At 43.7% G+C, this 27,339-nt stretch overlaps 3 protein-coding genes across 5 annotated transcripts in view; 2 read left to right on the forward strand and 1 right to left on the reverse strand.

Annotated features, from left to right (window-relative positions):
• Positions 1-6,629, forward strand: part of PKD1L2 (polycystin 1 like 2) — a 39,190-nt gene extending 32,561 nt beyond the window's left edge. Inside the window, exons 38-43 of the mRNA XM_027684913.1 lie at positions 366-493; positions 825-985; positions 2,330-2,540; positions 3,947-4,048; positions 5,194-5,325; positions 6,139-6,629. Of these exons, the coding sequence (XP_027540714.1) occupies positions 366-493; positions 825-985; positions 2,330-2,540; positions 3,947-4,048; positions 5,194-5,325; positions 6,139-6,264 (860 nt within the window). The 3' untranslated portion in view covers positions 6,265-6,629. The remainder of the gene's footprint in view (positions 1-365; positions 494-824; positions 986-2,329; positions 2,541-3,946; positions 4,049-5,193; positions 5,326-6,138) is intronic.
• A 402-nt stretch (positions 6,630-7,031) lies between these two features.
• On the forward strand, positions 7,032-14,061 carry GCSH (glycine cleavage system protein H). The gene is made up of 5 exons (XM_027685007.1): positions 7,032-7,174; positions 10,394-10,473; positions 11,616-11,679; positions 13,215-13,346; positions 13,932-14,061. Exons 1-5 carry the CDS (start codon positions 7,048-7,050, stop codon positions 14,027-14,029), a joined length of 501 nt encoding a protein of 166 aa, XP_027540808.1. The 5' UTR covers positions 7,032-7,047; the 3' UTR covers positions 14,030-14,061.
• Positions 8,650-27,039, reverse strand: LOC113968434 (protein phosphatase 1 regulatory subunit 3E-like). Of its 3 annotated transcripts, XM_027685006.1 has the most exons (3): positions 23,668-27,039; positions 23,417-23,418; positions 8,650-8,662 (listed from the first exon to the last, which is right to left on the reverse strand). In XM_027685006.1, the coding sequence occupies exon 1, from the start codon at positions 26,950-26,952 to the stop codon at positions 25,570-25,572; it is 1,383 nt and encodes a 460-aa protein (XP_027540807.1). In that variant the 5' UTR covers positions 26,953-27,039; the 3' UTR covers positions 8,650-8,662; positions 23,417-23,418; positions 23,668-25,569. The 3 variants fall into 3 exon arrangements, with proteins under 3 accessions (XP_027540807.1, XP_027540806.1, XP_027540804.1); XM_027685005.1 differs by having other exon boundaries at positions 23,254-27,039; XM_027685003.1 differs by having other exon boundaries at positions 23,186-27,039.
• Positions 27,040-27,339: the final 300 nt, after the last annotated feature.

Consider the following 27,339-nt stretch of genomic DNA (forward strand, 5'->3'; position numbering starts at 1 on the left):
CTGACTGCAAAACTGAGCTCACGTTCCTTTTAGAATGAGATTCAGCTTTACATCTCCAAGTCCTCCTGCTACAGTCCTGCATTTGCAGTCCAATCCAAACCTGCTGGGATTAGTGTTGTGCTATGACACAAGACAGCACCAGCACTCTGAAAGCCATCGACTGCCTGAAATGCCTGTTTGAGGAAAATGTCAAAGAACACTTACAAGGCTACATAATCCAGTCTAAATCTCAGTTTGATGGTTGGAGTCAGGCTCACATTGATGTGAAAGCAAGTACAGAAGTCTGACTGGTGAACTGAGTGTTGGAATGAGAACAGAGAGGTGTGACTATCAGAGCCCTGAGGTGACCCCTGTTTGTGTTTTAGGTGCCTTCTTCACCAGTGCAGAGCTGCAGAGTGTCCGGCTTTACCCCTACACCAACAGCCTCCACATCTTTGTGGTTGCAGCAGAAGGGATTTATTTCCTCTTTATTGTGTACTACATGATAGTACAGGTGAGCTCAGTGGAAAGTTCAGCATCACCTTGTGTCTGAGGTGGATTTCATTCACGAAAACTTTGTGACTGTACTTGATTTCAGAAGCACTGATGTTGCTACACCAATGAAAGATTAAATCCCATACAGTATCAGTATAAAATAATGGGAAGGCAACACTTGATTTGGCTGGAATGCTTCTTTTGAGAAAGATAATGAGAAATTAGTGCAAGCTGTAGTTTTGTTGATGCACAGTAGTCTGTTTTATTGCAGAGGGGATTGCCCTAATCTTTAGAGGTATTATATGATCTGGAGTCATGAGACTGAGACAGTAAAACTCCTCTTTTCACAGGGGAAGCTGATGAAGAGTCTGAGATGGAGATATTTCCACAGCAAGTGGAATCTCCTGGAGATGGCCATTATATTGATTAGCTGGAGTGCTCTGTCAGTGTTTGTGAAGAGGACAATCCTTGGGACCCGAGACATCAGTTACTACCAGGAACACAAAGAGAAGTATGTACTAATGCTATTTCATGCATCCTTTATTGTTGCTACTTATGCAGAAATAAATCTATTTTTCCCCTTCCAGACAGCAGCTTGTCTGTGCTAGAAACTGCTATCCTATATGGGTATATTCATGAAGCCTGTAAGTGTTTCAGGGCTTAGATTTGTGTCAGCAATAGGATTTTCTTCTGATACCTCTCTAATAAAATCCAGCAGACTTGAGCACTAAGTTTCCCTTTCTAGCTGCTAATTTCCTGTCTGCATCACCCTCTTTTGAACCAACAAGCCTTTCTGCTACAGGACCTCCACCCAGAAAGCACATAATCTGCCTTGTTCTTTGTTGTAAAAAGCCATTGGTTACAGGACAATAATGGCTTATTTAGTACAGAATGGGAAATTATAACATCTGTTAAAATACAGTCACACAGGAAAGAAGTGACAGGGTCACAGGATGATTTAGGAAGGAAAGGATCTCTGAAGGCTTCTGTTCCAACCCCCTCTTTTGGTGTTAGATCAGGTTGCTCGGGGTCTTGTTTGCTTGAGTTTTGAGTATCTCCAAGGACAGAGGTTCCACAGCCTCTCTGGAGCCCTGTCCCAGTGCTGAACTACTCTCATTGTAGAGGAAAAAACCCTGTTTTTTCCATGTCCATCTGGAATTCCTCTTGCTGCAGCTTGTGGCTATTACCTCTTGTCATTTCATTGTGCACCTCCAGGAAGTGTCTTACTGCACCCTCTCCATAACCACTGACTATACAGCTGGAGGCAGCAACTGGAGGCCTCCTTAGCTTTCTTTGCTCCAGACTGAACAAACCAAACTCCCACACCCTTCTCTCCTGTGTCCTGTGCCCCCACTGCCAACCATCTCAGTGCCCTTCATTGGACTCAAAGGCTCCTGGCACTGGGGAGCCCAAAACTGGGCTCAGAATCCCAGATGCAGCCTCACATATGCTGACAGAGCAGAAAGAACAAGCACTTCTTTAACCTGACAGCTACATTCTTGCTAATGCAGCACTCGTTTATCACACAGGAATATGTCATGTGCTCCATTTGTGCACACAACTCATAAAAGCTGCATTAGCTGCCTTTAAACTATGACTTGATAAAAATAAGCAGCATTTAGGCTACAGCTAAAATGCTGTAAAAAATCATTAAAAAAACCCAACTCTGCCCTGCACAACTGAGCTTTTTGTGTGTGCACAGCAGGAAGTACAGGTGGGAAGACTCCAGCAGGAACTCATTAGGTCTCCAGTGAAACCAGGACAGAGTCACTGGCCTTTCCAACACACCCATTTATATGCTCTTCAAAGGACTCTGTGTGCATGGCCTGTTACACATTTCCCTTTCCTCCAACAGCTCTGTGAGCTTCAGTGAGACAGCGAGAGCTGATGCAGTTCTTGGTTACCTGATCGCGTTCCTGGTGCTCCTCTCCACAGTGAAACTGTGGCACCTCCTCAGGCTCAACCCTAAGCTAAACATGATCACCTCAACACTGAGGAGGGCATGGGGTGACATCTCTGGATTCATCACTGTGATTGCAATCATGTTCCTTGCCTATTCCATTGCTGTGAGTACCCCTGTGCTTTCTGTTGTCTGCAGGCTGCACCCAGGGACTGTCAGGTTAAATGATTTATTTCTGGATGCTGAAAGCAACACGGCTTTGCCTTGTACAGTGGAATAAAGCTGTCTGTCCAAATCTTAGGTTAGCAGCTTGTATGTGTGAAAGAGAAGTTAAAATACCCACTCGTCTGTTCTTTGTAAACCAAAATTTAGTAAAAAATAAATGCTGAGATGAAAAAAAAAAGGATTATCTACGTGTAATAGATATGACAAAGAACAAAGTACAGGAAAAATAATTTATGCAGAAATAAATCTATTTTCCCCCTTTCCAGACAGCAGCTTCTCTGTGCTAGGAACTGCTATCCTATTTGGGTATAAAATTATTATGTGGAGAGTGCAGCAAGTGTCATTTTCTGTTTGGTTAGTTTATAAGTGGGAAATAATTATTTTTCTGTCTATTGCAGGAATACTTATTATACAAATACAATTATATTTTCATCCTAATGGGGTTAAATAATTCTTGGACTGCAACTATTTATGTACATTTGTTGTTTAACTGAGATGTTTTGTGTAAATCTTCTGGCAGGGCAATTCGGGAAATTCAGCAAATTAATTCCAGAGTCACTAAAAAAGTAGAAACCATCTGAGCCAAATCCAAGTTGTCCATAAAGGACAGTCCTGTGACAAACAGGACCTGCTGCAGACTCACACTGCCTGATTTCATGTCCCTCATCCCTCCCTCCAGCGCTGACACTCAGGCAACTGAGTAGATTTAGGCACTGGTGTGGTCACAAACTTACCAGGTAAAATAAGTGATCAGATCAGTTCCATGACCCAGCCTGCTGTCCCATCATGAGAGTGATGAAGCTGGGAAAGAAAGAAGCAGAGGGATGAGAAAAAGGTGAGCCCGCAGCAGCCTTCATTTAAATCAGACACAGCAGGCCCACAAGGTATAAATGAACAAATCAGCATCTTGGTTACTGAGGGCAAACAAGGAGGTTGCCTGTTTGGAAGGATCTGTGTTTGTGCCTATGAATTATTTGGACAGGGATAAATTTGCTCCTTGAAGATGAGCTAAATTACTTTCATGATTTTTGTCATGTATTTGCAGATTTTTTCACATATCTAGTGGCAAGCTGAGCCGATATAAAACATTCTCATATCCATGATAAAAGGTCTTAAAGCTAAACACACTCAGAAAGTGTGAATCCAGTTTTAGCTCTAGGTTAGGCTTCTTCTGTGACCTCATCTCATGTTTCCCCTGCTTGTAAATAAAAGAAAAACCCAAACCACAAAAAGCTTCATGGCTCTAATGACAAGCTGGGAGGGTTTTCTCTGAATACAGAAGTCACCAGCTGATTTTGCAGCAAGGACTCTGATCATGACACAAGATGTGACTTCTGTCCTCTGCAGGCAAACCTGATATTTGGCTGGAAGCTCTGCTCTTACAAAACTCTCTTTGATTCAGCAGAGACCATGGTCAGTCTTCAGCTGGGAATTTTCAACTATGAAGAGGTACCACTTTTAATTTTGGGAAGTTTATCACCATACAATTAGCATCTCAGCTACCAAATATGCTTTGACCCAGCAAATAGAAATACTTGCAATTAGTGTTAAACATTAATATAATTTTGCAAGCTCCACGGCTTCCTAAAGCAGCTGCCTTTTCTCATCAAGGAAAAGGCACCAAGTGAAATCTCTCTCACATCCCATTTTGACCATGAGGAGACTCATAATGAACCTTTCATTGAGAAACCTGCCCACATTTCAACTAGAGAGATGTTACTAATTCATTACAGAAAGTTTGGAGCAATTTCCTTAGAAAGCTAAAGACAGAAATGTGAGTGATGCCTTGTGTTTGTTCTGAACAAACCCTCCAGCTTCCCAAGAAAGGCAAGAGGAACTTTGTGCTACATTTGTTTTTATTGCTCTCGACTTTTTCACTAAGTTCTTTCAAATACTGCAATTTCCTTTGAACACTCTTTTTGTGGAGCAAGCTAGTTCTTGGACATCTCTGACTGTGAAGTCCTCCTTGGTGGATGTTTTTAGACCATGGGTCCAATAGGATATGGGTGGCTTTGAAGATCAGTAACTGGGCACAAAGTTTTTCACCTCTACATCCCACTCATGTTAATCATGGAAATATGTTCCTGTGTTGTAGCTTACTTAAAAATTAGGGGTTTGGATTTTTCACAACCCTTGGTTTGTAAGTGTCTAAGCACGTCTGACTGGGCTTCTCTGTAAAACATACAATAAAATAAAATAAATGCATAAAGAGATTTCATGTGTACTTTGAAAGCTGAGGTGTGAGGGAGCTTCAGTTGTTCTGTGGATAAACAGATCTCCAGGCTTCTCAACTGTCATGTGAAAGTTTCATACCATTACAATCAAATTCAAATATTTAAAAAACCCCAAAGATTGTCCATCTTATATATATACACATATATATATAATATTCTATCATATTTTTACTATATCATATTAACACATGACAGTGGCTAAAGGAGAAAATGTATATATATGTATAATACATATGGTATAATTGATTAGGCACAGGATTTTCAGAAAGACAAACTTTTTGGGTCTTAACTGCTTGTATGTGTGGATGTCTGTTTGTGGTTACAATCACAACATGATGTCTTACCTTATGAATTGTACAGGTCTTGGACTACAATCCAATTTTAGGCTCCTTCTTAATTGGATCCTGCATCGTTTTTATGACATTTGTGGTACTGAATCTGTTCATTTCGGTGATTCTGGTTGCTTTTAGTGAGGAGCAGAAGCACTACCAGGTGTGTCCATCTAAACTCTCCTGTTTTTAATATTTATTGTTCAGTGCTTACTCATGATTTAAGTATTCAACCACGGATGAAAACCATGTAAATTCAATCCAACTCTTAAGAAGTCAACATTTGCTGAGAAAGCACACTTCAGATTTTCCAGATTGACACTGTCTTTTCCTGGCCAGACAACTTGCTGTTCAGATGCAGTACGGGATCTGATTTGTAGCCTTCTCTTCACATACTAAACCCAGCAAAAAGTCTTAGGCTTGTGCTGGGCTATTTTGAAATCAGTGCCAAAACTGCTACTGAAGTGCATGAGGACTTTCCAGCTCCTTTCAAAACTCTCATTGTGAGTGCCTGACCCATTCAAGCTATTGATAACATGGTGTGAAATCCAGCTTAGTACTCCAGTGCTAATGCCCAGAATTCCTCTATGTTTTAAAAAAAGTCAAAGGAGATGAAAACAAAGGATGTGGTTGGTAGAAAACGAGAGATATTCAGTTTTTCTCATTTACTTCATCTAGAAACGGTGGGTGGCTCATTGTACATACCACTGGCTGCATAGGAGCTGGCAAGTGAACTCCAGGCTCCTGTAGAAAGATTTCCATGGGCTTTGACAGAGCCAAAATTTCTGTGGTGCCCATGCTCATCTGGGGCTTTTGTCTGGATAAAAATATTGGCAAGTTTTGCTTTGGCAGTCACTCATGCCTTGCTGGGAATGAAAAGTTGGCTTATTTCAACTCAAGCAGAGATTTTGTCTTGCAACTGAATCCACTTCTGGTCTGTGCATCCGAGTAACTTTGCTGCTTGTTGTTATTTCAGGCTTCAGAAGAAGAGGAGATTGTTGATCTGATGCTAATGAAACTCTTCAGTTTCTTCGGGATTAAATGCAAGAAGGAAGAGAAGCCAGTCACTGACGGGCAGCTGGAGCAACCTGTCAGCGAGTGAACGACCACCACATTGAAAAGTCACTTTGCTTGTGGTCATAATATTTACTTGTTCGCTATCAGCTGCAGTGGTTAGGGTTAGGTTAGGTTTTAGGCTTAGGTTATCGCAGCTTCTCACTAGAACGGGCTTACCCAAGGGAATGGCGTGAAGCTGTGACAGGGGAGGTTTAGGTTGGATATAAAGAAAAGGTTAAAGAGGGTGGTCGGGCACTGAACAGGCTCCCAGGACAGTGCTCGTGGTCCCAAGCCTGAGGGAGTTCAAGGAGCCTTTGGACAATGCTCTCAGGCACATAGTGGGATTCTTGGGGGTGCCCTGTGCAGGGCCAGGAGCTGGACTTGGATCATCCGTGTGGGTCCCTCCAAACTGAGAATATTTCGTCGTTCTGGGAGAATGACGCGGTGTCCACCAGCGAGCCGTTCTCAGCGTGTTATTTTGGAGTAACAGCTAAGAAGTAACGCTAAACCTAAGCCGAAACGTCCCACGTGCACTTGCTGTAGATTCGACATCTGTATTTATTTAATAAACAATGAGCGTCTGTTGCAGTCCGGCTAAAACCTCTCGCTCTCCCTCACGGGAAGATGGCGGCTCCCTCACGCCGGCCCCGGCCCCGCTGCCGGCGCGGCGGGGGCTCGGAGCTGTATCCAGGCGGCTCCTCACGGCCCGGCGAGTCCCCTCCCGCTCCCGCCGCCGTGAGGGACCCGCTGAGGGCCGGCACGGGCCCGTCCCCGCCCCGCCGCCATCACCGCCTCCCGCCGGCGCCGCCCTCGCCCGCCCGCGGCAAAGATGGCGTGGCGAGGGCTCTGGCGGGTCGGGCCGGTGCTGGCGCTGGCGCCGCGCTGCCCGCGCCTCTCGCCGCCACCGCGGGTGCCCGCGGCCCGCGGGCTGCGCACCGGGGCGCTGCTGCTGTCCGGTGAGTGCCGGCCGGGGGAGCGGGGCGAGCGCGGCACAGCGGCCCGGCGCCGCGGGGAGGCTGCGGGCAGGGTGGGCTGCGGGACCTCGCCCGCCGGTGCAGTGTGCGCGGGGCAGCCGGGGCGCGGGTCCCGCCGGGCGGCAGCCGGCCTGTATCCCTCCTTCCCTCCCTCTGTCCCTCTTTCTATCCCTGCATCTTTCCCTCATTCCCTCCCTCCCGCCCAGCCGTGTGTCCTGGCGGCCCCTCGGAGGGTACCGGGAGAGCCCCGCAATAGCGCTGAGGCCGCGCAGGGCTCGTCCCTGCCCCTTGTCCCGCTCCTGACACTCTCCCCACTCCCACCGGGAGCAGGTTCGCCTCCCTCAGTTGCCAAGAAACTTTTCACCTCCGCTCCTCTGAGCGCAGAGGCTCAGTCTCCCCCAGCCAGCAGCTTTGAGGAGCGGGGCCGAGCGCGGAGAGCACCAGCTTGACCAACACAGCATGTATTTTCCTGGGATTGTCGCCCCCAAACAGCTCCAAGGAGCGCCAGCAGCACAGGAAAGGGGCAGGAGTGGGTGTCTGGCGGGGGCAGAGCCAGGGCCAGGGAGCCCCAGCCAGGTTTTCAGGGCCTTGAGCCTGTTTGGGATGAAGAAGTTTTGCTCTGGCAGCCAGAGCTGCACCAGTGGCAAGGCAGGAGATGGACTCGCACATCAGTGCCTGGGGTGGTTTTGCTCTGTGTACTTAATTCTGAAGGCATCTGCATCTGCTGCTGTCGCAGCTCTCTTTGAATGGAAGTTGCCCACAGAAGTCTGAAGAACAGAATCTGTGGTACTCTAGCAAACAGAAATGTTGAAAAGGTCGGTGAGGAGGCAAATATGCTATAAAAGTAACGCAGCCACTAAGAAGAGCTCATCAGTTTTCTTCCAGACAGTCTTAAACCTACCTGCTTAACTGCCTTCTGCTGCAAGTGAAAGGAATAACGTTTGTTACTCATTATTTGCAAATTCAGTCTGAGCTTTTCACTATTCTGATTAAGGTACCCATTGTTTTTCTATACATATCACTTGAAGGAATAACAAGTTGTGCTTTTGTTTTAGGCAGAGAGGAAAAAGTTTGTATGCCTCTTGGTGGGAGTGTGAGTTCACTCTTCAGATGTATATTTATGAAGTATTTAATAGAAGCAGGTTACGCTGAATGAAGGGTTGAGTTCAGAATGTGTTAGTTAAGCTGAAACCAAAGTCCTGTTGAAATGAGTGAAGCTGGAAGAAATTCAGCTGCTCTTCTGAAAAAGAATGCAGGGGAGAGATTTGGTATGCTTTGACAATTCATATTCATCTGAGTTGATTTATTTAACGGGATGATCACATAAGATCAAAGTTCAAATTTTGAGCTTACTGATTAACTGTTTTTAATTTGACCTTTACTTTAGCTACCGTGTTTTTTGTTGTATGCTTAGATTTCCTAATTTGTCACTTTTTTTTTATCCTGAAAGAAACTTATGTGCTCTTCCAACTGTTCAGAGCATTTTAGTGCTGTATTCCACTGATGTGAAAGTGTTCTGGTTTTTTATTAGCCTTGCTTTATAAACAGATATTGTATAATATTATTATCCAAAATAAAAATGTATTTGTTGGTTTCTGTGTGAAGTTTGTAACATCACAAGTGTTCAACTTGGGTTTGAGATTCTGTGTCATTCTCCATTCTTATGGTTCATTACTCATTTCCAATAGAATTCCTGTGGGTTTAATGTCTTGGCCTAAAATGATTTAAGACATTTGATTTATTCTGTTCATTAGAGTGTGTCAGGAGATGTTTTTGTAGGTCTAAATAATGCTATCTGAAATTCTCTGGGGTTTTTGAGTGATAATTCATGGAAAAATACTTCATATTTACACCTTACTCAATTTTTTTGTGTACTCCACTTGCAAAATATGTATTGCTGTATTGAGGGCTATAAAATTTAGGCCCTACTGAAAGACAAACCATTTTATCTGAGACTTGCTTCTGTTGAACAAATAAAAGGATGCCTGCAATTGAAGCAGCTTAAAATTTGACAGACTTATAGTGGAAAGATTTTAGCAGGTCTACAGTGAGAACTTCTGTTTTCCTCCATGTGCAAGTTTAGAAAATATAAAAGGATTTGCCAAAATGTAATTGGGATTTGCATGAGTGTAATTTCTCTGGTGGGTGCTGTAAAGAGGAAGAGCCTGAGAGGAGAATTTTGAGCTCAAAGGGAAGTCCAGCGGCACTACTCTGGCACTAATCACACAGGGAGCTCTGTTTCAGAAGTTATCCAGCTTCTGCAACGTCCCTTGCCTGGTTGGATGGGTGCTGCAAGTGAAAATTAAAAATAAATTAGTTAAAATTAAAAATAAGTAAGGAGGTATTTATGGGGAAACTATATGGAAGTGAGAAAACAGACAAGGCAGCTGAAAATGCTGAGTAAAAAAAGTTCCAGGTAAAATGTTAGCAAGAAAAACGTTGCCTGATTCAGTTACTTCTTTTGAAGTCTCTCCATGTGACTTTATGAAAACAACTGCCTCTAATAAAGGTATCTTGAATATTGCAGATGTAAAATGTATGGAGAGTTGTAACATTGCTGTGAAATGACTTAACAAGGTTTTAAACGGGCTTATTTTAAAATGATACAGAATAACTAAAGTGTTCTTCTCAGAGTCACTGTATTAACAGAGAGCTAAATCTCTTAAGTACCAGTTGTCAGCATGATTTGACTGATTTTGTCCTTTATTAATTTGGCTTAATTTTACACAGATCTGTGACAACTTTGAATGAGATGCTGTAAGACTGACACTGTTTCTCGAGTCATTAACATTGGCCTTCCCAGCTGTAATGAAGTGGTTGTCAGAAAGAAACACTAAATATGTTTGAAAAGCCGCTATGCTATAGTAGAAATGTGTAACTGAGTAAAATACACATATATGCTTCAGATTTACACTTTTGTTGGAAGTAGAGCTGCTCCTTTTGCTCCTGTCCTGTATCAGCCTCCAGATGAATGCACAGGAACTGGTAACGCTCTCAGGGGGACACCCAGTGAGCTTCTGCTGTGTCACTGAGCAGAACAAGAGGCTTCTGTAAATTGTATGTGCTGTGTAAGATATTTCCCAAGAACAATGAACAGAGCTGTAGTAGAAAGCCCCCCAGTTTAAGCCTGCAGATGTGTTACTGTATTTAACCCAGCAACATTCCACTTCTTTCTGAAATGTCAAATTTGTTTCCTTTCAGCCCGCAAGTTCACAGACAAGCACGAATGGATATCTGTGGAAAACGGCATTGGAACAGTAGGAATCAGTGATTTTGCCCAGGTATTGATCCCTCCCTCCTCCCCCAGGCCTGCAATATTTATTTGGGCACATCTGCTCCTGGCCTTGCTCTTTGGACACCTGCGGTTTCTTTATTTTTTTAACTGTGTGTGTTACACACCGAGCGTGATTTTTGGGCTTGGATCTGTCACAGTGTTGGTGATATTTGTGCTGCTTCAGCATTCTGATAAGTTCTTAATTGCCTGTGGAGAGCTGAACTTGATGAGGGACTTTATTCCTTCAGTTCTTCTAGGCCTGAGCCGTTCGTGGCTGTGTGAAGGGGACATCATGTGCTTTTTTAGGTCAGATTTCCCATGGTGAAATCCCTCTGGCTAAAGAACAGTTGTGAATCGAGGTACAACATGGCACATATCTTAGGACACATCCTAGGACAGGAGTTCCTTTGGATTTTTTGTTTTGTTCTGGTGCAGGTGATTGATTTGGAATGGTCACAGGCAAATCCAGGACAGAGATTCGCTGGGTGTGAAACGTGAGAAAAATGAACGGGACAAGCTGTCAATAGGTGGAATTAATGTTTCTTGGGACAAGCAGCATTTCCTGTGATCTCAGTTCTCTGTGGATAACACTTTGAGATCCCTGGTCTTTGGTGAGATAGGGTACCTGTGTCAGGGAAGAGCTGAGCCAATTCTTATGGTGATGAGGGTCCCAATTAAGCCATTAAGGGCAAACTGTGTGGTAACAGCTCTCCAGTCGTCCCTGTCTCTGCCAAGGAATCACTGAACCTTCTTTCAGATGGCACTGGAAGTAAATCCTCTGTGCTTTGTAACAAAAAGATAATTCCCTCAAAACATTGGGAACTTTGTCCTTTGAAACAGTTGTTACTGTAACTGATGCTAAGAAGGTCAGCAGATGTTATTCCTCATTCTGCCAGAAGAAATCTGCATATAAACCGAGCCTGGGGGTTATTAGCACCGTAATAGAGAAACAGTAATTTGGCACTTGGGGCATGATAAAACAATCCAGTTTTTTCATGTTAAGTGTTTAAAAAGAAAAAGTGAAAAACATGTAATGCTTAAAGATGAGAACTAAATCTAGAGAGTACTTATACACACCTTCCAGAGTTACTGTATCAGCTCTCTGCTATGTATACTTTCCTTAAGGTATGCTTTTGTTTTTCTTTTAAGGAAGCATTAGGAGACGTTGTTTACTGTAGTCTTCCAGAAATTGGGACAAAATTGAGTAAACACGGTGAGTTTCAGCTCTAGTTGCTAATGAAGTAATTATTCTACTCATCCCACCCTTCCTTTGCAAAGATGAATTATATGAATTAATATTTGTGGTCATTAATACCATTATAAAGCTTCTGGATGCAAAATAAATTCCAGTATTTTTACAAGAGGCTGCCTTAATGTCAAATTCTGTCAGACAGTGCTTGGTAGCAGAAAATACCTGCTGCTTGAACTGTGAAGAAATTTATTAAAAAATAAAATATTTGAAATATTTCGTTTAATAATTTTATGTGTAATCTGTTTTTAAGATGTTTATGCTTTGATTTGGACTTGCAAGTATTTATTTGTACTTCTCCAGTTAACACATTTGTGAGTTGCACAACGTGAAACATTTAATTGATGTCAAACCCTAATTTTTCCACAAATATCCAGACTCAGTAATTTTGGGGTATCAAATGTAGTCACAGGGTTTTGCTCCTTAGCAATGTACAAATTGTTACATTCTTCACCATTCAGTTCTGTAATTTTGCATGTTAAAGAAGAGGGAGCATTAACAGGTAGAAAGGAAAAGCCTTTTCCTGTGTTGCACAGGGAGCTGTCTCACTGGGATATGAAGGAAGGATTGTCACGAGCTTCAGACACTGCAAAAAAGGAATGTAGATTGTGAGGTAAAGTAAGGAGGCCTTTCTTCTGCCATCCTTCCTGTGGAATAGGTTGTATCAGACTGTTTTGGCCAAATCACATTGAATGGTGACTTAGACAAAAAGTCCTTCTGTTTAGGATTTTAATTAACCAACTTGTAGTTTTGCTTTATCTGAAGGAATTCCGTTTCCTTTGAAGTTCTCCTCTTTTCTCCTCGTTCTGGCCTTAGTCTAATTCCAAGCTTTCCCAGAACAAGCTGTTCTCAGATCCCTTGTGCTGATGCCTATCTACTCTTCTGACAGCTCCTTCAGCCTCTGTCTTGTTTGCTTGTGGCTTGGAGCTGCTCTGGGCTGACATTGCTCCAGGCACCCTTTCCTACAAAACAGGAGAAAGGGAAGAGCTGCTGGGTGCTCCCAGTGTGGGGCTTCTCAATACTAATGTGTGTGTTCCAGGGAGTGCAGATCCAACACTTGATAGCGTTTCTGAGGGAAAAGTGGGATTCCTGAAATTGTGGCTGTGTCTGTTTTGTAACCAAGTTATGTACAGAAAGGTTTAAATTGTAGATAAAAGGCAGATTTAGGTCTCATGCAGCAAGGGCTGGATGTTGTTCCTTCTAACCTGATATCCTACCACGTGCTGTGGGGCTTTAGCCAAAGGATTCACCAAGTGTAGGGATTTCTGTCCCTTCTGTAGTAGCCAGTGATGGGCACATTCCCCAAAATAATTCAGGGGCATAAACATCAAATTTAATACTGCTGATCATTGTCATAAAGTGGGTGACTTCAATCTGTTTGACAGATTTTCTTGCTCAAGATCAAGACATTTCAGTGGTTGGATCATCATCAGAACATCTGACTAAAAGAACTGAAGTGTTTTCCTCTTAAAAACATTCAACCCTATTCTCTGTTTCAGATGAGTTTGGGGCTTTGGAAAGTGTGAAAGCTGCTAGTGAACTCTACTCTCCTCTCTCAGGAGAAGTAACTGAGATTAACGGTGCCCTTGCAGATAATCCAGGGCTTGTCAATAAATCTTGTTATCAAGATGGTAAGATGTCATTTTTATCTTCCAATAACGAATACCTTCAGATTATTGCTGTCATAAATGGCTCTGCAATTCCTGTTCTTCCAGTTTAATGGTGTGGAGACTTAAATGGAATATATTGACTTGAATGTAGTTCAAGCCCAGTGAAATTTAACATGAAAGCATTATCACAGCCTTGTCTCTGACAAGCTGTTTTACAAGGGGTTCTTTTCAGACACAGACCGTGGTTGAATTTAAATGTATTTCCCTTGACTGCATTTCTGTTTCTTGGATCTTGTACCAGCTCATGATCCTGAGGGGTCAAGCTCCTCTATTCTTTCCAGACAGTGTCTCCTTAATGCCACTGTCAGAGCCAGCACTAAATTAGACAATTGGTCTGACTCAAAAGGCCATTTCTTATGACAGGTTGGTTGGTTGTTGATTTTTTTTAAAATATTGAAATGTTATTTTGCCTGCACAAAAATCCAGTTGATTCTCTGGTGATCCAAGGCTGATATGCTGCTGGGAGTGCTTTCCTAAGACAGGAACAGGAATGAATCTTCCTTGTAGGATATTAGCAACTCTTTCTTTTTAATTTCCTAACCACAGGTTGGCTTATCAAGATGACTGTGGCAAACCCTGCTGAACTTGATGAACTGATGACTGAGGATGCCTATGAGAAATACATAAAATCCATTGAGGACTGAGGTGGAATAATGAAATAAATTCATATAAAATATTTCAGTGTAGTTTGTCATCACTTGAGGAAATACAGAATACCCAGACTTGGCAACCTGAAAAATACCACTTATGATCACATACACAAGACCATAAATCATTGCAGTGATAAAGATGTTCCACCTCTGTGTACTTGAGAGGGTTTTTATTCTCTTGTCTGATTCATGTAACTTCAGAATGTTCTGGGGAAACAAAATTGGCTAAAATATATACTTCCCAAGATTCATTTGACATCAAATTTAGTAACAACAGCCTTAATATGGTAATTCTTTGGCAGGAACACGACTCTTCCTGTAACCTGGACTACAGCTTTCCCTGAAATACTTTTTTATTGTTCCCAAGCTGTGGAAAAGCAGTGTCTCCATAATCTCCTCGTATTCTTCCTACTTAGAGTTGCAAAGATGATACCAAAAAAAAGGAGAAGCCGTATCAGCTACCTCTCTGCGTGATTTTTACTTCTTTACAGAGTCTATTAATCCTCTATTTTCACTTCTTGTTTTACTACAGAATCAACTGTTATGTAGTTGATTATGCCTGGGAGGCAGCAGGTCTGGGCCTTGTCTTCCCATTTCTGTGCTTTCTTAGTATGCAAAGCTCATGCAATGATAGTTTTTCAAGGTTCTAGGGTGGATTATTTAGGCTGTATTTTTGCCCAGCGAACACTCCGTAGACACAAATAATTAAGGAATTGATTCTACATCTTGTGGCGATTTCAGAAGAGCAGAGACTTGTGTAAATTGTGTGATTAGCAATAGGTTGACATGTTTCCATGTGTGTCTGTAGCAAGTAGGCAACTGAAACCAAAACTCCCTTTGCACCAGTAAACCAAATATTTAACAACCCCACACCTGTGCACTCAAAGTTGATGTGACATTTGAGGGTGAGGTTGAGTTGCACACACCTGCACTTCAGGAAAACATGATAATACCTCAGAGTTTTGGTCTAAAACTTCTTTCCACAACTTTAAAATGGTTGTAAGCAGCTAAGCACAAAACTAAGTTTATCTAAGAGGAAGCAGGGGAATGCTTAATTTTTATCAGATGACTAAGGCAAAATCCATATTCCTTTGAAAGTTCCTTCTAAAAGGATGTGAATCACAGCCCTTCTAAAAGGCAGAAATACACTGCTGGTCATACAGAAACTTCTCTAATGTGTAAAAAGAGGGTTTCTTTTATGATCTGAAGGGATGTCAAAGTAATTGGTTTGGTGGGGGTTTTTTTGCTTTAAATCCTAGGAGAAGATTTTCCCTACACAAGTCACAGATCAAAGCCCTGCCAAGAGAGAATCAACTGTGTCTTTAATACAGTTTCATCATCACCCCAGGAGTTGAACTGCCCAGTGACTAAGGGGGAGAGGGGTTTTGACTGGTCCATAAGAATTCTGACTTGGCAGTGGTGGATTAAACAAAAGGCTCTTGTAAACCCAATGTAAATGTTTTAAAAACCCTCAGTACTTATCCATTATTCACACTACCATGCAGTATTTATTGTGATAACATCCAGGGCCCAGAGAGCTGGAAGCTTGATCCCAACCTCTTACAGACTCCCTGCATCAGTTGGGATCTTCCACCCCCTGGGCACTTTGGAAGGGAAAGTTTGTTTCTAACACAGCGAGTTCAGGCAAATGGAGGTGGGAATACAGGAAAATGTTCCTATTTGATACTATTTCTTCCACCTTTTTTTCCCAGCTTTAGAGAGCAACAGGCCCATCATTTATTGCCATGTGATACATGACCCTTGTGGATCTCCCTTTAAAGGTTACTCCACAGCATTATAATGCATTTTTATACCATTTTCCCTTAAAAAAATGTTTGTATTCTTTCATTTTGATCAGTAAAACAGTAATTTCTGTAATGCTTTAAGGGACCTGGAGAACAGTAAAAACAGTAAAAACTCTTCCTTAAACTTTGCCCATTTAAACTGTATTAGCAGTTTAAGTACATGAGTGTGGGTAAATGACAACTGTCTGAAAAAAAATCTGAAATTCAACTTTTCGTGGTGTACAGCTGGAGAATGGATGTTCTTTTGCTTAAAGCTGGGATGTGGGGAGATCACACAGCAAGAGGCAAAGGAACTTGCACCCCCTGCACTAGATATTTGGGAGAGGAGAAAGAAACTCCAGGAATATCGCAAAATCAATAAATAACAGGCTGTCACCCGTGGGTGGAACGCTTCAGGTCATGAACGGGTGACCTGTGCTGATCCAAATAACCGCGATTAAAAATGGAAATCATCGCATGAATTCACCACACGGTGGCACTCAAATCGTTACAGACGGGGCAAGGAAGGCCCAGCCTGGTGCCCAGGTCACAGGGGCTGCGGTGACACCTCAGCCTCGGGGTCACTCCCTTGCCCGGGGCGACTGCAAGGGCAGGAAAAATATTAAGCACATCTCTCTTCACTGAAAACGTTTAAAACGCGCTTCTCGCAGCGCTACATGTAACAGAGGAATTAACTTAAACCTCGTTTTATTGCACCCATCATCATGCGGCTGAACTAATGGAAAAGAACATCCTTTGGCAAGCTATTCCCGGGGAACGGGACCTCATGGATGCGAGAGGAGAGTAAAAGACTCTCAAGCAATATCCATCAGCATGAATTACCAGCAAGATATGCTGCAGATGGCACAGACAAATTTTGAGAGCAGCTCAGGAGTGTCCTTAATGTAATTTTCTCCACTCTGCCCACACTACTTCAGACACAGTCTAAGAACAGTCCTTGGCAGAGAACTGAGCCTGTGGTATCTGGATGGGTCAGAGTTTGCCTCACAATATCGATGTTTCTCTCTTCCTGACAAAGCATAATTCAGCCACTTCAGACCTGATCTATTTTAATGCAGCACAAGCACCCTACATCCTTTGCTATTAGGCTGTTTTATTTGTCATTTGGTTATAGCATTCAATTATTTATGCTGTTGAATGTATTTTGCTTCGAGATGCATTTTAGTGGAAGTGCAGCACTTATACCTTTCTCTGACCATGAAGGTCGATCCACAAGGCAGGAGGATGAGTCTGCACTTCTTAGACCCAAGAGTACTTCTGTTATGCAGCCATCACTCACCTCCCTTCCTCACTGCACGGGTCTGGATCAAGAGAAAACAACAGAAATAAGTGTTCTTGGCAACTCCTGGCTGTTCTGAGAAGCCCTCCCTTGTGCCACAAGTGGTAAGGCAAAGCCAGTGATAAAACTGGTGATAATATCACCATTGCACATCATTTTTTTTCCTGCAATACATCACCCCAATCTACCACTGAAACAGTTCTGCAGCTTTCTGTTAGGTCAAGGGGCATTTCTTGCACCAGCTTGCCCTGATAAATGTGTTAAATATAAAAGAGAATTCAGCTGTTCAAAGCCTTGATAGGAGTGTTTTGTTGTTAACTTCCCTCATCTTCCCTAGGTTTAAAGAGTAACTGAAGGACAATGTGGTGCTTTAATATATTCCTGCTTCTGTCTGATCTGCAGTTGTATTTCTGCTGGGGAATCTTGCAGAGGGACACGCTTCAGAGGCAGCACAGCCAACCCATTTCTCCTCCCTACCTGCCCCTGGATACATGGAGTGTTCCAAAGAAGAAGAGACATTCATCCAGAGGTCAGGGAGGGGTTGGGACTGCAGCTCTCAGTCATGACACAGCCCAAGCTCCTGGGATGAGGTTGCAGGAGAACCTGAGCTGATCTCAGAGCTCCCTGAGGCTGAAAAGACCAGGCCCTTGCTCCCTGTTCCTCCTCTCTGGCCTTGCCCTCTGTCCCTGATCCTCCTCACTCTTGCTGCCTCTGTTGGTGCCAAGCCCTCACTGGAGAGAGCCCTGGAATTCCACACATCCCCTGAGCCAGTTCAACTCATTGGTCACACCAAAAACTGTTGGTGGACTCCAAGAAACACCCAGAGAGAGACATTAGGAAATAGAGTTTGTTATCAACAGTAAAACTGCCTGAACACTGCACACATTTCAACATTTGTTATTAATAAGACTATCTACAGTAATTCTGATTAATCATCAGATGAATTACCATAGTCATATTTTGTCCCATTCAAGAGTGAAAAAAATGAAAAATTAATCCAAGACTAAAGAACAATGTAAAACTATTCCTTTTCTTATTTTTTTTTAGGCCACCATGACTTCATTACAATTTCACTCTGAACTGTAATCTCATTACTTCAAGGTCGCTGAAGCATAACAGCAGTTTTAAATTCAAAGCATCTGCCTCACCAAACAAAAGGGAAATTACACTCTATTATTCTAACTATTACAGTCTAATATTTATATTATGGCACCTTAAGAAAACAATTCTAGATTCTGTCATTTATGTGGGCTAAGAGTTCATTTTTACTTGAACAGAAAGATAAGGTAGATGTTAAATCAGAAAACATTCCCTCTGGGGAAGGAAAAAATTAAAAAGGAAAAAAGAAATCTAGGGCTAATTTTAATTAGTTTGCCCTTCCAAAGAAACACATGCAAAAAAAATATTATTAATGAGACAGCCGAGCAGGTGTTTCTAAAAGAGGATAGAAAAATAAGTTGTACGAATTACATGAGAACAAACACAAAACATTTTTTTCTCCTCGTGGCCATGTGGCTCTTACCCATATTATAAAAAAGGCTTTAAAAGTACTGGTTAAAGAAAAGCAGCCACATTACATTTACACTGATAATCCCGCCCTGCCTCCTTCAAACATGGTAATATTCCTGCAAGACCAGTTAACAACAGAACTCGAAGTGCAGCTCCCACTGAGAACCCTCCTAAGACAGGTTGGCAGAAAACCTGGCCCAAATATCAGATTTTTGCTTCAGATGTGCAGGTACATCCCAACATGTCTTCACACAAGCCCAGCAGATGCACTGGAACACAATTGTTTCAGATCCCCAACAAAAAAAGACATTATGGTTTGTCAGCTCTAAAAAAAAAAAAAATGAGGTTTGTAGTCACCACGTGCTCGTGATTTGTATCATTAATCTTTAATGGCAGCTAGAAGCTACAGGTTTATAAATATATATATATTTTTCATAATTGTGACAACCAGTGACTAGATGCGGTTTTGGTGGAAAATTGTCTGAAATACTGTAAGGCTGGGTAAGTTACAAGGCATTATTAGAAAACATTGATTTTTGACTTCTGGTGATATTACATTTTTTTTTTTTACAAACATTAGAAACAAACATTGTTTGGTGAGATAAAAACATTGCAGGAGACACTACAACCAAAAGTAATTTACCAGTCAAGTAACATTTTTCTTTTTTAAACAAAGTTAAATCAAAGAAACAGTATTAAAAACTTGCATGTCAAAGAACACTCCCCTCAGCAGGACAGAAACTCCATTACAGAGAGAAATCATTGGTGGAACACTACAAGGGAGGAGTTGGGTTTGTGCAAACCATTCCAAGAACTCTAATTCTCTGTCCCAGCAGAATTTTCCTGGGTTACAACATGGATTCACGTCCAGATGTTGGCAGGTTTTGCACCCAGGCAGAGCTCAGCTTGGATCAACCTTAAAATGCCTGAACTTCTCATCTGGGTGCACCCCCATGGAGTCAGGACAGGTTGTGCCACAGTTTAGAAACTGGATTTATGAGTAATCCCAACCAAGTTCAGTTTTACTGCTTTTGATCAACTTTAAAAACCTACACATGAGCTCCTTGAGTTTAAAAGGATAATACAATTTGGCTTTTTTTAAGATACAGAAATACAAAAAAAGTTTAAAACTCACAACAGTAGCACAACATTTTGTCCTAGAAGGTGGTTTAAAGTGTAACACGTGAGCCTTGGTTATGCAGTTTGATGAATTATTGTCTTGGTACTTTTACTCAGAGGAACATTATTATGATTTAGAGAAGTCAGATAGGACAAAAAAAAAAAGAGCCTAGAGTTATAACACCATTTAAGACACACAATTTCCTTAATGACACTTTTAACAGAATATTCTATACACGACACACTGATAACATCAACTACACCAGTCAAGTTAACCCCTAAAAAAACCAGGTGCACCATAGAATTGCATAGAAAGAAATCCCTGGCATTAATACACTTGCACTGGAGACTAGGACTTTCTCCCTGCCTTACTAGACCAAAGCACATATGTTTTTTAAAAAAGCACATCTCACACTGGACATTTCTCTATATTCTTTGGAATCACTAGTGCATATGTTATTTCAAGCAATTTTCAGGCTGCATGCTACTGTTTCATGTTATAAAACTAAAACTGCAAGGAAAACAGTTTTCCCGCCTTCCCCTCCAAAAATATAATGGAAAATAATCTTCTTACGTGGCATAAAATTAAAATCAGACCTCTCTCAACAGCAGAGCTGAATGAAGAGGATATTCCCGTGAGATGGGGAAACTCAGGGTCAAAACTCCTCTCTGTAAAGTAAAAAGTCATATTTATAGGTTGGATAAAGAAAGAATCCATGCAACAGCCAATGGTTTTATAGCTCAGCATCCACTCTGATCATGGAAGACCTACATTCAAGCCCATACAGGGATGTAGGGAAGTAATCTTATTTATTTTGGGGCAATTCTCTCATAATAAGCTGAACCTGAGAAAACCTTCCTTCGAAACAGGTGTGTTTCCCTGAACATGTTTCATTTTGAAATATGCCACCACCTTCCATTTTAAACAAAACACTGACCACATAAGGCTGAGGGATTCATTTTACAACAACATTGACTACATTTACTTCTTGCCTTAAACTATTTATGATGGGAAAACCTTCATTTCAGTGCTCAAAAAGACTTTCATCCATTCAATAACCCTTCCATCCTCTCCAAACACGTGCACTGAGGATTTCCCAAAAAGCCATGCAGTGGAACTGGAAGGTAAAAGTAATTTTCTTCAGCTCCTCCCTGCAGTGAGCATTTTAGTGTCATGATATGACCTCTGCAGACAGACAAAATCCATCCCAAATTTTAATGATATGCATTATGCAGCATCAGATAAATAACAGTAAAAGCTGAAGAGACCACGTCTCCACCAACAGATTTCATAAAAAACTAGAACTTCTGCTTTCAGACAGAATATATATTTAGAATATCTGTGCAAGAGGTGAATATATACAATAAATATATTTTGTTATATCAACTATAGTCACAGATTTATTATTTTTTTTAATTAACTACACAACTGTAGAGGTGTATCAGGAAGACATATTTCTGACTGACATTTCTTTCACTGTAATATGAGAAAACATAATCAAATCCTTCCTGCTCCTACAGCTTCAGGATGTCTGGCACAGCTGAGAATGTGTCAGGAATTAGAACAGATTATTATATTTTAGTATAAATTTCATTTTAATGACAAAGTTATTGGACTTCTGGTGGGAGAGCTAAGGAACACGGGAGATTTCTTCCTAGGAAATGCTGAAAGGCACATAAAAATTTTAATATATACTCAATAATATGTTAAATATCAGATTCTGAGTATTTCTGTAGGGCTACTTTTTATTAAAATAGCAGCTGCTTGCCTGTTGGCTCTATGGAAAAACATTTCATGTCTCTGTAAAGGGGTGATGCTTCTGCATGAGCAGACATTTGTTCATTCAAGTGATACATTTTCCCCTCCCATCTGCTGAAACAACAAAGAGTGTGCACTTATTCTGTTGGTTTCTGAGGCACACACATTCACAGCAAAAAGTTGCTTGCAAGTGGTAACTGGTTAAAAGAAAATTAATTTACCTGAAATTATGTATACTGATTGAAAATAAGTAGGAGAGTTTCAGTTTTATGCTCATAAGTAATATGCTTAGCTAGCTGAAATTCCATTTACAGCCAATAGTTCTGATTCCTTTTAGGCTCTCTAATAATTAGGGTAAATTTCCAAAATAGTGCCACGAAAGGCACGGACTCACATGCAAAAACCTGCCAGTTCAAGTGGGAAGCATCAAACATCCCTGTCAGACACACAGTACAACCTGACTGGCTGTATAAATTAAGATTATAGTGCACATACAATAACATGGCACGTCCCATAAAGCTACAGCTTTGCACCAGAAATGCCAGACACACTTTTCCATCTGCAGAGATATGAGCAGTGAATAATTCACCTCAGAGTGAAGCACAGGACCCAAGGATCATGGCCTTGCCTAAACCACCCTGGAATCACTTGGAAAGGGAGGTGCCATGCAAATAAAAGTACAAAGAGGTGACATGTTTCCAGCAGAAGGTTGGCTTGAAAATCTTCCAATATTTTACTTTGCTTGTGGAAGTTCTTTCTGCTGAATAACATCCTTCAGAAATATGATTTTAAAAAGCAGTTTTGTTCGTGCTCCCATTAAAAGGATGGGTGTCCTGCCAAATTAAAAATGGTTAAAAATGTGGGGTTTCCTCCTCAAAGTTTATGTAAATATTATATAAATATAATTTGATATTTTCATTTCATCTCCATTTATCACAGTGCTTCCAACAAGCCACACATAGATGGCATCAGGTTGAAATCTAATGGACTGGAAGGTACAGGAATGCTGCCAAGGGACAAAACACTCATGGCCACTGCAACCAAACATGTGGTTGGAAATCTGAGCAAGTCTTGCTTGGAAATAAATTCATGTGATAGAACAGCAAATGTGTAATTGAAGAGGTGCAACTGTGGCATATACCACTGATAATTTCTATTAAAACACCTCAATCTTCTTCCACAGAGCTCATCAAGAGCATCCTCCAGTCAAAGCTGCTGGTGCAGCCTCACCTTTCCAGCTTGGAAAAGGAGCTGTTCCTAAATGCTTCTGTTACTGGGCTTGCATGTATGTTATCCATAATCTGGGATCAAGTCCAAGCCCCTGAAGTTACTCACAAAATTCAGGTTTAGGTCAGGCTGAACTGCTTGAAAGCTCAGGAGAACTGTTTTACAGGACATTCTTCTGGTGTTCTACGGCCCCAAAAGTTTTAATATTCAGATTTGTCTGTGGCAAAGGCAGCCATAAATAAAAGAACAGTAACATCTGAACAGTATTGTAAAGCCATAGCCCAATTCTGACTGCAAAATTTCAACCAAGAGCAACAGTAATTTCACCTAAATCATGATAAAAAATAAAGGGTAGCACAACAACCTCCCGGTGTACTTGGTGCATGTAAACCACTTGGGTATCCCAAACTGAAAGAGTTTAGCCACAGATGTTAGAAGGAGTTTTTTAAAACTTTTCAGAGACCTTTAGAGAATTTTGAGAGACCTGCAGATGCTGCATAAACCAAATGACAGTGAAAACTCCCATTCACTGGAAAATAATTTTGGAGTTCTGGAATCATTCACTGTTAAAAGTGGTTTTAGCCCTGTTTGTGTTTCTAAAGCCATTGAAACAGAAAACAGGAATCTTGTTAAAACTTCATAAACAAAGTTGCAGCATCAGTTGATCTAAAATGCACAGAAACTCCTTTTTTCTCCAAGCATTTTAGTCCGTCCAACCATCCAGCTGTTGGTTCACTCTTTGGGTGAAAAAGGCCAAGCAAAAAGTGCTTTGGAAAGCTCTAACACATAAATAAAAGATGTTTTGCTGTATTTCTACAGATTTCAAAGTGCTTTCAAATGGAGACAAGTCCTTTTCCTTCTCTCCAGTATTAAGGCTCTTATAAAAAAATATAATTTCAACTAAAAGACACTTGGGCTTTTTTAAATCAAATACCCCACTTAATATGCTTTAATCATGAGCATTTTAAGATCCTAGTTGTGCAATTCTAGCTTTATATACACGTTCTAGCAACTTATAGGATTACTGTATTACAAGATGGGGACCTTAATATTCTAAAATGTGAAATCCTCAGGAGATGCTGACAGTACATTTCTCTTAAATTCTGTTTCATTAAAAACACAGGGATTAGAAAACTGCCTGGGAAATTAAAACCAAGTTACCAGTACTACAGAAAGCAGTCTTGCTATTACTTCCATTAAATCAGAGACAGTGATCCAGAGAAATTAAATTAAATACTCTTTTCCCATCAACTTTCCAGACCTCTTTTTCCCCCAGAATTTAGAAGTTTAATTATTCTGACTGAACCAAACCCTCAGGAGACAGAAGTGCTCTCAATTCCCACTGAAGTCAAAAGGTTCTGTGAGAACTCATTACTCCAGACATTACTCAAGCTGCTTGGGACACTTAACTCTTTCAAGGAACATAAAAATGAAGTTAAAAATCACATTTCATTCATTAACAACGTAGAGAAGGTCCAAAACCTCAAAGGCCTGACCTGACAGCCCTTCATAACCAGCAGATCACGCTGACATTGGTTTTGCCACTCTCAGAAGTTGTTATTTGCAGAGGTCCCTCTCCTGCAAACACACACACATACCCCTCAATTCTGGAAAATTAGCACCCAGATTTGGCACCAGCACAACCTGTACTCAGCTGAACTCCCAAAAATCCGAGTTTTAAAAGGAAAATGCTATGTTTACTGCTAATATAATTTAAAAACATATTTAAAACATACCTTTGAAGGCAGAAGTCAGCATACTCTGTGATTTTTATTGATATATTTTCATATGGCAAGGTGCAACTTTCTTTGACTTGTCTGACTAAACTTTGCCAGATTTGTGAAACCTGTCACTTACTGAAATTATTATGAAAAATTTGGAGCACTTAATTTTTCAGAAAGGAGGTTCCTGCCCTGACACACCTTAAGAAATTAAGTTAAACCGTCAACAGGAATAAAAATGGAAGTGTTGCTTGTGATGCAGACCAGAATTATGGATTTAACTCTTGCTGTCTCTAGTTCCCTCAGTGCAATCCCACGACTTTCCTGCTGACCTGAACACAAGCAGCTTTACAGGCCCAATCCTACAGAAACAAATACCAGACCCTGCCAAACCTTTCCACCAACACACCACACGAATCCTAAACCAAAACACTTTCTTTTTAAAATCTTTCCATGAGTTACATTTCAATTAGGCTGTGACGTTATTTTTTCTTTCTAAGTATGTTTAAATACACGAAACAGGGTTCAAAATATATATATAAAAAAATCTTTGCTTTAAACGAAACGTTTTTACAGCATGATGAAACACAGCTACGCCTCGGGGCATCTCTGCTCTTGTCCTTTTGGGTTGCAAACTAATCTGTCCCTCAGCCCTCCACTCTGAGGCCCTTAACCCCAAATTGACACGAGAGGGTGAGCGCGGATCCAGCCCCTCGCCGGAGCCGGGCTTTGCTTGAGCAGGATTAGGCAAATGGGCCGGCTGGAGGGATGCCCTGTGACCCTGCCCTCCGTGTCACCTGCTGAGGCGACAGCAGCCCCTCCGGCACCTGGAAGCGTGTGCATCCATGGATCCCGGTCCTGGCCGGCCAATCCCGCCCATCCCCCGAGCCCCCCCCGGCAGATGCTGCTTTGGTGGCCGCCACAGCGCTCGGCGGACTGAGGGGAACCCGCGCCCGACCCCGCCGTGAGGCGAGCGAGGGTCCCCCGGCATCGCCGGTGACCCCGGAAAGCCAAATCACCCCGCTGGGAACAGAACTAGGGAAAAGCCCTCCCGGCGGCTCTCGGGGAGGCGGCGGGGCAGCCCCCGGGCGGGGGGATCCCCCCGGCCCCCCGGCTCAGATGAAGTGGATCCAGGCGGAGCTGTCGGGGTCCTGCGGGAGGCCGGTGCCGGGCGGGACGCGCTGCCGGGCCCGCAGCCGGTAGTTCTTGCCCTCGTTGTTGTCCCAGTACTCGGCGCCGGCCACGCGGTACCGGACGGCGAACTCGAGCGTGGCCTCGGCGGCGGCAGCGCCCAGGGGCAGCAGGAAGGCGAAGCGGTCGGTGATGCCGTCGGGCGGCCCGGGCGGCTGGTACGCGGCGGGAGCCTCCGCGCAGCTGGCCCAGCCATTGAGCGTGTACCGCACCGACACCACCTTCTCGTAGGCGAGGTTGAGGACGCGCACGGCTCCGCGCAGCCCCGCGGGCTCTGCCCGCACCCACTCCAGCCTCACCTTGTGCTGCCGCACCCGCTCCACGAAGCCCGGGCTGGCTCCGGGCTGCGGCGGGAACAGCGGCTCCAGCAGCGGCGGCGGCGGCCCGAACAGCACCGGCTCCAGGTCGCCCAGCGCCGGCGGCTTCCTGGTCTTGAGCAGGTCTGCGGGGCGCGGCGTGGGCGGCGCGGGCAGCGGCACCCGCGGCAGGTCGGCCTCGCAGAAGAGGTGCACGGAGGTGAGCTCCAGCCCCAGGGAGTCGGCGAACCGCACGGTCTTGCGGCGCGACGGGCTGTGCTGCAGCGCGGGGCGCAGGCTGCGGTCGCCGGGCGTGGGCAGCGACTTGGCGCGGCGGCGCTGCGTGGGGCTGGGGGGCACGGCGGGCAGCGTGGGCTCCCGGCCCCGCGCCTGCGGCGGCTTCTCGCCCGCCGCCTCCCGCACCACGGGCGTGGGCGCGGCGTCGCCGTCGGGGCTGCAGCCCGCCCTGCACTGCTCGGCCAGGCTGCCATAGAGGCAGGCGCTGCAGCTGAAGTTGCGCGGCAGGTAGAGCCGGGGCGGCGGCGCGGGCACCGAGCTGTGCAGCGAGCCCGCCTTATCCATGGGGCGCCGGCGGGAGCGGCGGCGGGGCCGGCGGCTGGCGCGGCACCCGCGGCTCCTCCTCTCGTGCGGGGGGCGAGGCGGCTTCAGCGCCCGGTCCGCGGGCTCTGCCGGTCGCCCGGAGCCGGCGGGATCGCCTCGGCGCTGTGCAGGTCGCGGCCGGCCCCGGGGGATGCCGGCGGGTGCATCTGTGCGGGGGCGGCGGCGGGGCCGCGCTGCTCCGGCTGCTGCCGCTGCTGCCGTGCCGCGGTCAGGCAGCGACACACGCCCCGAGCCATCCTTCCCTGCCCATGGCTCCCACCCCTGCCCGCCTCGCCGCGGCCCCTGATCACACCCCGCGGCTCCCCCCAGTACCGCGGCTACGCCGTCCCTCTCCTCCTCTTCCTCCTCCGCCTCCTCGCTGCGTTCTGGGTCTTTCCTCGAGGATCTCATCCAAAAAGAGGAGGCGGGAGGGATTCCCCGGTGGAAACATTAAAATTCATAGCGGCGCTCTCGCTCGCCCGACCCGCTACAGAAATAGCCGCGGGAGAAAGAGGCAAAGCCGGGCTCGGGGAGATTACACGGGCCGATAAGAAACAGCTGGCTGGCAACTTGGATCTCGCAGTGTACATTTAAAGGAAGAAATCCAGCTAATCTGCTGTAATGCGTTTACTGTACATCTGCCGAATAAAATACACCTGCCGCAGTCCTGCCGCTCATCGCCCCCGGCGCTCGAACAGCTCCGGCCGAAACACTGGGGGACGATTGTGACACAGAAACCCCGGGGGTTCTTGTCGGAAGAGCGTTTGGCAATTGCCGAGCAATATTGCGCTGAATTAC

This window comes from Neopelma chrysocephalum, unplaced genomic scaffold, assembly GCF_003984885.1.
Source record: "Neopelma chrysocephalum unplaced genomic scaffold, ASM398488v2 Primary Assembly neopelma1_68, whole genome shotgun sequence".
Classification (NCBI taxonomy): Eukaryota; Metazoa; Chordata; class Aves; order Passeriformes; family Pipridae; genus Neopelma; species Neopelma chrysocephalum.

What these genes read in the sequence shown, in the direction of transcription:
- GCSH (XM_027685007.1), top strand. Translation starts at nt 7,048, where the DNA reads ATGGCGTGGCGAGGGCTCTGGCGGGTCGGGCCGGTGCTGGCGCTGGCG. An exon ending in GAATCAGTGATTTTGCCCAG is followed by an intron (nt 10,474 to 11,615) that starts GTATTGATCCCT and finishes TTTTCTTTTAAG; the next exon opens with GAAGCATTAGGAGACGTTGT. An exon ending in TAAATCTTGTTATCAAGATG is followed by an intron (nt 13,347 to 13,931) that starts GTAAGATGTCAT and finishes TCCTAACCACAG; the next exon opens with GTTGGCTTATCAAGATGACT.
- LOC113968434 (XM_027685006.1), bottom strand. Translation starts at nt 26,952, where the DNA reads ATGAGATCCTCGAGGAAAGACCCAGAACGCAGCGAGGAGGCGGAGGAG.